The sequence below is a fragment of the Tachysurus fulvidraco genome, chromosome 9, assembly GCF_022655615.1.
Source record: "Tachysurus fulvidraco isolate hzauxx_2018 chromosome 9, HZAU_PFXX_2.0, whole genome shotgun sequence".
Taxonomy (NCBI): Eukaryota; Metazoa; Chordata; class Actinopteri; order Siluriformes; family Bagridae; genus Tachysurus; species Tachysurus fulvidraco.
In genome coordinates, this window is record NC_062526.1 from 20,434,954 (window position 1) to 20,448,914 (window position 13,961).

The following is a 13,961-nucleotide window of genomic DNA, read 5'->3' on the forward strand; positions in this document are numbered from 1 at the left end:
AAATAAACCCCAAACCAATAATAGTCACAACTGATATTTTATTTTCATTCAATATATTTTTAATAATTTATAATTTATTTATAATACTAATATTTTTAATAATTCTGTTAAAGGCAGTTTTGTTTCCTGTTGCGTTTGTGTAAACGATTCTGTACACACACACAAAAAAAGAAGAAGAAAAAAAACAGCTAAATCACATCACATACAGTATTTACTGATAAACCTATTTAACAACACGGAGTGACAGATTAAAAGATTTGAGCAGCAGAATCTTAAAATCTGTTCCTTTCTTTGTAAATCTAAAGAGATTAAAACTGAATAAAGTAAGACAAGTTTAAGAGAAATGTGGAAATTGTGCTTCATTTTATATCAAGAAGGGAAAGGACAGAAGAACAGCACAATATCACTGTGTCATGAAGGCTGCAGATATTTTCCAAGGATAGATTTCAAAATCTTAAGTAAGACATTTTGAACTTATCACTTTGGCTTGTCAGTGAAATAAATCCCATCCTAAACACACCTTTTTTTCCTTATAAGTTCTCTTTACATTTCTGTCATCCAAAGTATCTTACAATTTATACAACTGAGGGTTAAGGGCCTTGCTCAGGGGCCCTACAGTGGCAGCTTGGTGGACCTGGGATTCAAACTCATGACCTTCCGATCAGAAGTCCAACACCTTACCCACTAGGCTACCACATCCCACACTGTACCACATACCACATCTTTACAGTGTACAGGAGCAGTTCAGTACTGGACATCATCTAAGATCAGGGCTGACATCAAGTGGAAAAACAGCCCAACGTCTCTGAGACATAGAGGAGACCAGCGTCCCTGAGACATGGAGTTGAACAACGTCTGAGTCTCAGAGGTGACCAACGTCTCTGAGACACGGAGGTGACCAACGTTTCTGAGACACGGAGGTGACCGACGTCTCTGAGACTTGGAGGTGACCAATGTCTCTGAGACGTAGGCTCCTTCAGCATTTAGCTGTTTGAATTCAGCATTTAGCTGTTTGAATTGAATCGGATCTGATTGACAGATTGGACAGGGTTCGCCGCCTTCACTCCACGGTGATGAGATAATGCTGATATGTGGGCTAGCACTTGACCATCTGGAATTGCTGTCTAAATGATTATTTATGCAAATCTCTATAATTCATAAATAAAATACACTGTAAGCCTAGAGAAGACAGATTTAAAAAGAAAATAGTGCTAACCGGGGTAGATTTACAGTGTGGTACACATCAGTTGGCACATTAGCTTGATTCTGCTAGTAATCACAGAGCTGTATGTGTGTGTGTGTGTGTGTGTGTGTGTGTGTGTGTGAGAGAGAGAGAGAGAGAGAGAGAGAGAGAGAGAGAGAGAGAGAGAGAGAGAGAGAGAGAGTATGTGTTTGTGTGTGAGTTTGTGTGTGTATGTATGTATGTATGTATGTATGTATGCATGTATGTATGTATGCATGTATGTATGTTTGTGTACTAGAGGATGATGGACATTTGCAGCCTGAAATTCTGACTAGCTTAGCCCTTCGTTAGCCCTTCTTTTTGTGATGGCTAGCTGAACACTCCTGGCTAATGAAGTGGCCAGAAGTACAGCAGTGTGAGGATGGGAAGCATATTCTTTTGGCCCAAACATGAGGACAGCTTATAGCTGCTGGCCGGCTGGCTGCTCCTTGTAGCCTGACAAGAGAAGGAGAAAAAACAGACTCGTTCTCAGCACATTCTCACACACACACACACAAACACACACACACACACACACACACACACACACACACACACACACACACACACACACACACACACACACACACACACACACACACACACACAAACACATGCTATACACAAATGGTATTCTGAACAACAAGGGACATGGTGTGTAGCTTACACAAGACCTTCAGGAATACATAGTCTATGTTCTATATAAAGCTCCAAAGACTCTTGATTTTTGGTGATTTATCTACAACACTGTTACACAGAACTTTCAGTGCAGGTCTAAGGCCAGATTGTGTTCTTGATTTCAGAATTGATTCATTCTTTTAATTAACCAGGTTACAATGAAAGTGTCACTCCAATGTAGGAGACGACGTTCAACTTGACACTCCAGAGAACTACATGGCCTACAAACAAGGCTGCTGAAGACAACAGCCAGCACCAACAGAGACTTGTGAACAATCTTACTGATTACACACACAATTATAGACCATAGTGTAGATAAAGACTTTCATTTCACACCTAGCCTTTTGCTATTGTTTATTGTTCTTTTGGTATGGACCCTGACTTTCTGGACTTCTCTGTTTTTATCAGAAAATATTATAAAAAGTGGCTCTGTCGCTTCATTAAGTTGGCAAGTTTAACAGCTATTTTTCTGCATCAAAGATCTACAGATATAATAACTAGCAGGCAAGAACCTTAACTACTATACATCAGTCTGTTTCAGGCCATGCTGTGGGCTGTGACCTGTGGTGTTGCTGTTATACCAGTAGAAGAGAACACAACATGCTGCCACTTGCACACTAGGGTTCCACAGTCACCTGGATTTGACACACAGGAAGATCACACACTTTTGATCAAACTGTGTTTAAAATGGGATTTAATATGAAGCGCTTTGAATGATATAACATGTCTCTAAATCTTGGTCTTTATCTTATATGTGAAGTACAGACATAACTAAAGGCCTGGTGAAAAGCTGACAGATGGAAGGAGGTGGGAGGAACATTACCTAGAAGTCTGAAATAAACAGAACAAGAGCGACACGGCTAACAGTCTGTACGCTTCAAGTAGGTTGAGTGTCTGGCCAGACTGAGCTGCAATCAGTGCTGCTTCACTGCTCCAACTCACCATTCAACAGCATAAAGGAAGCATGGCATAAATGAACCAGTGCTTAATTTCAATACTACACAGACTTTTTAAAGTGACTATATTTTGTTTAAGGAAGTAGAACAAAGGCCACAAACTGAACCTACCTTCAGAGACTGTGGATTGAGGCACGACAGCATGGGAAAGAAAGTGAAAAATAATCGTTAATGTTAGACAGCACGCAAACATAGCAGCGACTTTCAACAAATATGCAGTTAAATACAGACCCTGACAAGCCAAACCAAGTCCCAAAACGAACACTTACAGACTATTCTGTACCATTGTGTAGTATAAATAGTGGGATGAACAACTGAACTGAACATCAAGTAGCCGGATAATTCACACGATCCGGTGGGAGGAGCTACCAGGCGCTGACACTGGATTAGAAAAAAATTCTCAAAATAACCAGCAACACTCCGGTGGGTGAGATGTGTTACAAACACCTTTTAAATTATCCCACGTTGTGTGATTTATCTTTCAATGTTTTAAAAAAGCTAGCGATATCACGCTATGTTAAGTTTGACTTTTTTGTTCTAATCAACTGGGAAACTGGATTTTGCAAATTGACACTGCAAATGGTGAATAATTGAATAAAATATGTTATTTTTATTGTAACTGAACAAACCCATCTTTTTCTTCAATTTAAATCAGAACCCTGCTATAAAGCACTTGGTTGTAAGTGGTATATCAGGGATCTAATGTATATAAGGTTCTTTGTGGGACTGGAAAATGTTTTCCTGACATTGCTCTGAAGAACCTTGGCTCCTTATAAAACTACTAGCACTGAAGCTTTTTTAAAGAACTTATGAAGTTCTTTAGAGAACTTTGTGGCCCTGTTGTGAACAACCATTTGGGGGTTCTTTAAAGCACCAGTACATAGACGGTGCTCTGAAGAACCTGTGAGCAAAAGGTTCTTTATACAAGATAAAAGCATTTTTCTAAGCCATCAGTCTAAACAACACTTTTTGGAACTAACTGGAACTTTTATTTTTGAAAGTGTAGAGCTTCCATGCTGGCGATGCCTCAGAACAAAACTGGATGTTAAAGTGCAATTTATCTACTGTTTAATGTGGAGAACCCTGAACTTGTGACCATTTAGTTTGATATGAGTGGAAACGCTCGTGTTAGACTCTTTTCTTCCTTCAAGTTAACCTACAGACATAGATCTGGTTCTTCATCTGAACTTCTCAAGTTAAAAAAAACTAAAGATTTATATCTGGTCTATATCTTGAGTGTGTCCAGTGGCCAAGTATAATGTCTGATGCTCACTTGCAAGGATAACCATGTCCATGCCCCAGAATATGCTCATGATCCAGCCCACCATGACCACAGCGGTGATGATCTGGATAAATGCAGCAGCGATGTTCAGCCAAAACACGCAGCACACGTGTCTGTCAGGGAGATCCGTCCTGGCGCCGCACAGCACCGTGAAGGCCGAGATGAACGTACCTAACCATGGATGCAAAGAGAACACAGAAAAGAAGAAAATACCTCAAATGATTACCACTGATCTATTGAGTCAGACAGATCACCCTTAGGTGTGAACGAACTGATCCCAAGGATCCGTGCTCGACTGAGATCCTGAGGAGCACTGACTTCATTAGTAGCTGTATAAAATAAATCCTGGGTAATACATAACAACCAGAGAGGCTTTAAAGTAGATATATTTACTAAATAATGAGCCTAAATAAAACTTAAAACTGTAAAATACTTTACAAAAGACTGAATGAATTCTGATCCTGCAAATGAATTCAAGCCACCTTTTCTAGAAAGAATTCAGCAGCACAAACACAACAGTGAAGGAAATCTTACCCCAGTACTAAAATAAAGCTATTTCATCTCGAATATTCACCTTTTATAGACATGTAACTAAGACAGGAACGCTGCTCTCTTTCTTTTTTGCTAACGGTGCTGTTTAGCATAAAATGTTAGCAAGAAATAATCAAAATGACGGAAAAACAAAACAAAAAAATATATTTTCTCTATGACTATATCGCTGGAAACCGATCTTCTTTTTTTTCTAATTACACTTCATCCATCACCAGACGGAAAAATAAATAAATAACAGCTCTCCCGGAGGAGGCTAAGCACAGTTTATAGTTTACAGGTCTCTCTGCTAACAGGCAACACCTCCTGAGTTGCTCCTGAGCCAACGCTACGTTGACTGCATCGTGTCACAACTGATGCATCCCAATGTTTAACAGATATGAATCACACTGAGACTGTTAAGATGAAAATGCATGAACTTACTCCACTAAAAAAAAACAAAAAACGGGATGTTAACGCTGAGATGTTGTGAGCTAAGAAACCCTGAGCCCTTTTTAGCAGCTGTGATCTCATCTCAGCAGATGTTTATCTTTCTGTTACTCTTCCCATTAACCATCATCCATAACTCTGTTTTTTTTTTCTCTTGTTACTCCTATAGTATGAGAAATACACTTATTATACCAGTTTATTTTCTTATATAAGCAAACACTTCCCAAACTCATGCCTCTTTTTGTATATTTACTCTGTTTTTTTTTTTAATCCCATCATCTGTTTTGTGTTTCCTTCTGTATGCTTGAGTGGGCATTAATTGTGTGTGACTAACTGAGCTTATGGGGACGGCTGGTAATGGCACTCTAATTACCGACAGTGACGTTAAAAAGCCCCCATTCTGCCATTTCACTCTTCCTACATTCCCCTTCCTCTCTGACACTCTTTCACTCGATCCCACTCATCCTTCCTTTTGTTCTGGATTCATTTAACGCCACTATACAGCTATAGTTTGGCGGCAGACACTGTGCTGCTTTATGAAGAAATGATGTACAGGATAAATAGAGGAGATACATAGTGCTGGTGAGGGGTCCTTGTCCCTACACATTATGCTGAGGATGACTGTAATTTGCCCACAGCCATGTTCAGAGTGTGCCATCTGTGTGGGAAGTTAATTATCCAGCTTAGTTTTCGGTTGAAGTCAGAGCGAGGGCTTTTGCTCAGTACGGTTTAACCTACAGATGCTTTATATTTGCTATGAGTGTCTGCTTCAGTGGAGCAGGATGTGATTGTTTGGAACACTTTGGTTATATAAGTGATACAAAAAAAAAAATAGCACTAATGTCCGTAGATGAGGAACAACAAACTCTGACTGTAAATCAAGTGCATACATTCTAATCGATTCGATTCAATTTAATGGTATGGCGCTTTTTGCAATCCATATCGTCTCAAAGCAGCTTAATCGTCTCAAAGCAACTCCCTGAGATAACATGAGGAAGAAACCTTGAGAGGAACCAGACTCAGAAGGGAACCTCGTCCTCGTTTGGGTGACACTGGACAGTAAATAATGTCAATGTAAATAATGTCCTTTCTACAACTGTGTGTGGTCGAGTGGAATTGTTTGACCAAGAGATCCTGAGGAACTAACAGATAACAGAACAGACTGCAGCAACTGGAGACATAAATTTTTTTAAAGACCGTAGCAACTGTTACGGATCAGATGTGGGCGAGACTGATGACGCAACAAAGTTGTGAAAAGCTGAACTTTATGACTTGGTGCAGTGACAGTAGACCGGACGATAACTTTATAATTTTATACACATACACCGAATCTTCTGCCAGAACGTTTCATTTGAGTGGCAAGAAAACTGATTTGAGATGCTAGCCTTCAGCCTAACTCATTTCTAAACATTATTACCATGGCAACCTGGAGTAGGAACTGGACAGGTATATTAAGAGTGACACCATTCACTGCTCTATGTATTTAGAAATAAAGAGAATAAGCAGATATCATGTTTCATTTAATGAAGGTTTCTAAAACATTTCTTACTCGTGTAGGATTCAGTTCAATAAAAGGAAGGTGACTTTGAGCTATGTCTCAGATTTATGATTTATTCAGAACAACAAGAAAACCAACATAAATGAATAGAAATCCGAGCAGTCATTCATTTAAGAAGAAACGGCTCTGTATAAAACAAGGATGAGGAGCTGTATCAACACCTCAGATGGTGTAAGTGCAGTTTTCTTATCTTAAACACTTTATCACAGCCAAGTGATAAACGACCGATCTGGACCGTGTCATACTGTATACTGTAGTGTTGTACTGCTGTCTCTCATAGTGTACTGTGAGAGTAAAGACTTATAAAAAGAGTATACAAACAATCCCAGTGTCGCTGTGCTTTGTTGTCCGTGACGCTTGGTGTAGTAGATAAAACCTTTTCTTCAAAAAATTGTACTGAAGCAAGTGAATCTCTGTTTTATCTTCCTCTAATCAGTGACCTTACTTATGTCCTGGGTCCATTTCATTGTCAAGCTTTTGTGATGCACCCATTTTTGGTTCTTCCTCAAACCTTTATTTACTGTATATGAGTGTCCTTCGCTACACAGCACCATGTGACAGAACATTATTCAGAGAAGGTGTTCATTGGGCAGTCTACCAGTTGTCTGCTACCAAACACACAGGATTCTACAGGAGGCAAGAGCATGAGTTTCTACTGAAGAGGGAATTCGTAAAGCCACTGATTCACACCAAAAAAATCTGGCGTCATTTTTTTCACTGTTTTGTCTTGATATGTATTGAATTGGATATTTATTGTGTTTGGCTAGTCAGGTTCTCCTCTTCATTCCTGCACTTGATGTTTTTTTAACCAAGCGCATCATTTTGTATTCAGTATACACTGAAACTACAACACAAGCAGCAAAGACTTCTGTAACATTATTCACCAGATTTCACACATCAGAGCCTGAGCTGTTTACTCTGAGGAATGGAAAACCCCACAGTCACAGGTGCGGTGTGGAAAAGAGCATTTGATGCATCTAACGCTAGTCAAGCAACAGCCGCGATTGTGACTAGCGAGTGTTTTTTTTCAGTTGTTTCTTGCCTTAAGCATTTACAAACAACAGGCTGGGCTTTTCTTTTGCCAGATTCTGAGCCAGTCTGAGTGTGTGCGTTGGCACTGCCATCATCACACAGTCAACAACGGACATTACTGAGTCAGACATCACAAAGTAAAATCGGTCAATACCAAAGCCTGTTATGATTTCCCAAGACATTCAGATATTGTGTACTTGAGTCCAAACCCTGTCGAATAGGGAGCTCTGACTGCTCATGTGGTACAGTGTTGGCTATGGGGGCAAATCCTGACCAAATTCAGGAAAGCAACAATATCTACTACTCAAAAATAAAGAGCTAAAATCATAGCTAAGAATAGAGACTCTGCAGTAAACAATACGTGACATGTACAGGGAGTAAGGCTCCACAGAGCAAAACAAGCTTTGGTACCCGGACAACTAGCAGAAGAAAAAGGGGGAGAATCGTGCAGGATTGTCCCTTAATAGAGAATCCAAGATAAACAAGTTAGATCAACACACACCCTAACAAAATGAGACCCAACTGAGGACACAGGAAATAAGATCTATATAGTAGACAGCACATATGAGTGACAGAATAAGTCAGTTTTTCTGTGGGAATGACCGCGAGCTTGTGGGAACGCTCCAAAATCTTTCAGGACTTGGGAGAAGGAATTCCGCGTCTCGTAAACGAGTGATAGCTGATTATTTGTTTTCGATGTTACACATTTCCTGTAAGTATAAATCCCATTTTTCATCCAAAGTGACCACAGAATTCATTTTTCTGCACTGTTTTAATAAAAAGAGTTTTTCACTTCAGGGTTTGTAAAGGAGGCGTATACAAGCGTGGATATTTTTTATTAAAGAAGATAAAAAATGACAACAAAAGCTTGAGAAAGAATCACACAGGTCCTGAAACAGGTGTGTGTCAGACAGGGTCATGTGATCATCACGTGGCATCACCATGACAACCTCCAGGTTACATGGTAGTTAAAGCTGTAACTAAGGTAGGAGTTTGTAGCCAGAGCCCAAGAAAACAATGCTTATTTTCAGTTTAATTAACGGCTCTAAAATCTGATAGTCTCCCGTTTAATGTCTGAGTTGTTTTATTAATATAAAAAGTTTTTCAACAATTATAAAAATGTAATGATATTTCCCTTTAAAACTGTGCCACAGGATGAGTACGTATGCTAGTTGTCACAGGCGTCTTGTAGATGTAATATAAACATAAGTTAAGTTAGACAAAAGTTGTAAAAACACAGCGTGCGCCAACAATTTTTTTTCTTTTTCATAGAGTTTCTATTTCTATGTTCATTTTCTTAGACACCTATTGTTGTCATTTTACAGTGACCCACACATATGTACCACATGATATAAAAAAAACAACAACAAAAAACAACAGAAGAGAAAATAAAAAAGAGAACGTCAGCTCGTCACATGAACCATTCTTACAAGCCTGACTCCAGTTCATCAAATTCCAAAGCTGTTGTGTTTAACATTTAGTGAAGACTGACAGAGACTTCTGCAGAAAAGCCTTTCGGTAACATCTGCTGTCATGGAAACAGGAAAAGCGCTGGGTTTTGTACAACAGGTCCCGCATATACACAGCCTTGGATTATCAGTGAGAACATAGCCGTTGTCTTGTCCTCCTTTATTCTCTGTTTCCTTTAAAATGTTTCTACATTTGAAGTGGAGTATTTACTCTTTAGACTAGTCTAAACATGGAAAAAAGCAGAGAGTTGATAAATACTCAGGATATTTTCCTTTAATCTGTTACAGGATTTCACATTGTGTACTGTTGAGTCACGTCTTTTTGTCGCTGGGCCTAAAGATGTGATGTAATAGCCATTAGGTCCGAGGGCTTTAATGCATAATCTCATCTGTTTCCACAATCACAGCCATGCTGTAACGTTTCCTCTACAGAAGATGGACTGAATCATTTGGAGCCGTACAGTAGAGATGGACTCGGGAGGTAAGTGTTTGGCGTGACTTTTAATAAAGGAACCATAATAAGATCTGTTCCTGGTATTTGTACAAACACTTGGCCTCTTTATCACAGTGGTTATTTATTCATTATTTATTTCAGACTGATCAGAAATACCGGCTGTTGTAGCTGAAGTTCTCAGAAGATCAGGCTGAAAACTTACTAAAGTCTTCAGTTACTAAAAGTCACCAACTCCATATCATCACACTACCAACACTGTGTGCACTTCGGACCAGACATAACATCTTCCAAAAACCTCCAAACGTGATGAGAACAATGCTCTCTGGACTCGTGAGTCGAACATGTCGAACACGGAACTATTTTATGGTTTCACCTAAGGGGTGGTTTTCAGATTGAGTCTTTAAAGGAGGCATTTAATTTTTCATACATGGCCAGCTGGTGATGGAGAACTTTTTAATTCAACTCAGGTTGTCTTTGTCTTATAAAAATTAGTTTAAATATCTGAATTGTAACGAATACTCAAAAATAAAAATGGAGTACTTTTTTCAGGGCTTTTTTGTCCTCCTTTTACTTTACAGTAAACATTTAGGCAGTAGAGACGTAGTGAGACACACTAATATATCAGACAGGTTGGATTTTTGTCAGCAGGGTTTGATGGAAGAAGGAAGGTGAAACTAATCTGCGTGTTATTACCATTTTAATTTATTATAATTACCAAATTTAGCAAATACATTAGAACAGAGCTTTCCACCAAGGAATTGTTATGAATCATTTCGGAAATTAAAAATCAGTATGCTCCTTCTAGGCTTCCTTAGTTTTATTAACCCTGCTGTTGTGTTTCAGTCAAATGGACTAGTTGCTATTAATCCTTTATTGCACGCTTAATTGCCTCGGGGAAACAAAGCCACATACTTGTGTGTGCAGACGTTACTTTCGATAAAATGCTTATGTGAAAAATAAACATTTAAGTGGAGAAAAGAAATCTAGTTCCCTGGTTGTATTATTGTGACTGTGCTCAGAATGAACCAATTCACAATCAAGCACAAGATAAGTAATTACACACACATAATTAAACACATTGATGATCTGTTTCTGTAGGATTTTCTGTACAATCTTTGTTCCTGAGAAAGAGATGGTCAACAAAGTGCTTATAAAGCATGTACGTGATCTGGCATCATCACATTAGATTGGACTTTAGTGCCTTTAGAAAGCCTTCATCAACAAGTGGAGAAAATAGGGCACTAAATACAGTCTAAGTGCAGGGTGTTCCTCCACAATTATGAAATGAAAAAAACTTGTCAGGGAGGTTGCCAGAAGACCTACAGCATCATTAAATGAGCTCTGGTGAATACTGGTCACTTGCTGCATGTCATAACAATCTTGAATCTTGATTTTTTTTTTTTTTTTTTTTTTTTTTTTGTATGGTGTATGGTGTTTATGATTTAATAAATGGTCAATCCTTAATACCGGCCACAATACATTACACAAGAACCTGATTATTATAAACAACAGGTAAATATACACAAAACACAAAAAGTGAAGGATGTATGTTAATGGACACTTTCTGTGGTTCTTTTCAGTTTGCATTTTACAGGTATGTTATGTTCCAAAAAATAGTCTTAACACCAGTCTCTTGAGCTATATGTAAAGAGCCCGGTAAGTATTATGTTATACACAATAATTATGAATCTATTGTTTTTAGTTGTAACCAAAGAAAGTTAAAAGTGAAAGTGTTAAAAAAAACAAAACAATAAAAAAACAAAGAAAACAAATCAGTGCTTCTCACTCTGTGCGTATGAGACTAGTTTTGTTAGTAAGCATGGATAATAATAATAATAATAATAATAATAATAATAATAATAATAATAATAATAATAATAATAATAATAATAATACTGTTGCGCACTAGGTTACTCACCTAACCCAGGAATGAAAGTGTTTAGGAACAGACACATGACAGCCATAGGGAAGGGCATGTAGGGGATGGCCGCGCGCAAAGCTCCCTTCTTCTCCCGAACTTGAACCACAACTCCGCTTGTAGAAGATGAAACTCCTTTCTCAGTCACCTCTGTGTCTTTCTGCTCCATTTTCCGCTATATGCAGGTATAGATATGTATAGATATAAATAAGGAAAGGTTCTTAGACGCTCTTCGCGCTCCCAGGTTTCCTAAGTGTCGCCTGGACAAGAGCAGAAAGCGGAGAGTTCTGAGGAAAGATGTGCGCTTCAAAAACGAACCGAATCTTTTTTCAAGGAATCTTTTCGAGTGAACTAACTGAACCGGATCACTGTGATTTTGAAAAGATTAGTTCGATTATCCTACAAGATTAGCTCTCTTGTAGTTGCAACAAACAAACAAACAAATAAATAAAGGATGGTATGTAGCATATAAAGGAGATAGGATTTTACAGCAGAAAAACAACAAAAAGAAACAAAAGTGGTCTGGTCACGACATCATGTTTAAGGATACCTATAACTACAATTGGATGAATGGATGGATGGATGGATGGATGGATGGATGAGCGCTAACACAATTCTTGAACAATAATATAGATTGATTGAAACACAGCCATAACTTTGATAAGAAATAAACAAAGAGTTGAGAAAAGGCCACACCCTTTATTAAGTGAATCACTTTAATCAAGCATCAAGCCCACTTTAGTATGAATCTATGAATAAACGATTCGAATCTTTTTAATGTGACGAAATAAATGACTCGTTTTGTACTTCACTGGAAAGCGCACGCACGCACACACACACACACACACACACACACACACACACACACACACACACACACACACACACACACACACACACACACACACACACACACACATTACACAACACTACGACCTACAGGCTTCATTTACAACTAGTCAGGATGCTACAGAAGCCCCTTTTGCACCAGAAAGACAGGAAAATGTTTATTTTTCTTATTTTACTTATAAAAATGACCTTTTCCCTTTTTTCTTAAAATCTTATATTATTATCTCAAAACGCTTCCTATCTCAGTAGTTTTACTCTCAGAATGTTCAGATTGTTATATTACGGATTTCATATAAGCAAATATATAAAGTTTACACATTCCTTTGTTGTGAGGTTGAAAAATATATATTTTTCTAACTTCAAAGTGGAATAGAGTTCAACCAGATTGAAATTCATGTTTCAAGTCATTATCACATACCTGCCATCGATAATGTGATCCTGAACCCCAAATAAAGATCTGATTCTGTAGGATTTCTGTAGGTTTACTCTGTCTGCAGTGGTCATGGTCCACCAAGATGCTTACAGAGCCAGGAGGGGATCTCGTTGATGAGTAAGACAAAAGAACAGAAGAACCTCCCAAACATTAGACCAATTATAGAACACCAAAGTCCATCAACAAAAAGGCACCACATTGATATCACCAAGAAACCTCCAAATCTGACAAAACGACAAGAAGAAAAGAAAATCTGTGAGGTTTGTTTGGGGTTTTGGACTGATCTGTCCAAAAATCCAAGGTACACCTGCTCAGAATTAAAACAAAATTAAACATAGACGTCACACAGGTGATGACCCTCTATGTTTTAAAATGTTTAAATAGCACAATAAAAGAAATAGCATGAAATGTGGACAATCAAAGAAACCTGACTGAATTAATTAGTGATTATTTTCTCACTTGTATGAATGAGTGAATAGAGATCAGTCTATCAGTCCATAAGTCAGGGCTTAATCACAGTGATGGTGATGAGATGATCAGGTGATGAGACAGAGACAGAGACAGATAGTATGGACGATGTTGATAATTATAACCTTTTGTACAAAAGCTGTACAATCTGTCCATAATGTTCTACCACACGTGCATGTCCCCTAGGAGGCAGTGTTGCACACCAGAATTTACAAAATTAAACTTTTGCTTTTATATCAAATAACTTTATCGAACACAATTGTAATTTTATGTAAGTATATACATTAAACTATATATTTATTAACAATTAATACATGTGAAGCAAACACGGTACCATGACATAATGATCCATATCAATGCGGAGGATTTGAGCTTAAAAGCAAATTTTTATTTTTATTTTCATTTATTTTTCATTTAATTATTAATTATGATTATATTGAAGTATAGCAAAGTCAGTAGCAAAACACACACATATGTCTATCTATCTATCTATCTATCTATCTATCTGTCTGTCTGTCTGTCTGTCTGTCTGTCGGTCGGTCGGTCAGTCAGTCTGTCTGTCTATCTATCTATCTATCTATCTATCTATCTATCTATCTATCTATCTATCTATATATATATATATATATATATATATATATATATATATATATATATATATATA

The 13,961-nt window shown here is 37.9% G+C and overlaps 1 protein-coding gene and 1 long non-coding RNA gene across 2 annotated transcripts; one reads left to right on the forward strand and one right to left on the reverse strand.

The window, feature by feature from the left end:
• Window positions 1–18: 18 nt before the first annotated feature.
• stum (stum, mechanosensory transduction mediator homolog) lies at window positions 19–11,865 on the reverse strand. Its single transcript, XM_027138052.2, has 4 exons — window positions 11,548–11,865; window positions 4,130–4,309; window positions 2,968–2,976; window positions 19–1,678 (listed from the first exon to the last, which is right to left on the reverse strand). The coding sequence occupies exons 1-4, from the start codon at window positions 11,714–11,716 to the stop codon at window positions 1,644–1,646; spliced, it is 393 nt and encodes a 130-aa protein (XP_026993853.1). The 5' UTR covers window positions 11,717–11,865; the 3' UTR covers window positions 19–1,643.
• On the forward strand, window positions 8,448–10,173 carry LOC113637419. Its single transcript, XR_003439367.2, has 4 exons — window positions 8,448–8,691; window positions 9,032–9,305; window positions 9,583–9,656; window positions 9,771–10,173. It is a non-coding gene; the product is annotated as an uncharacterized LOC113637419 (long non-coding RNA).
• Window positions 11,866–13,961: the final 2,096 nt, after the last annotated feature.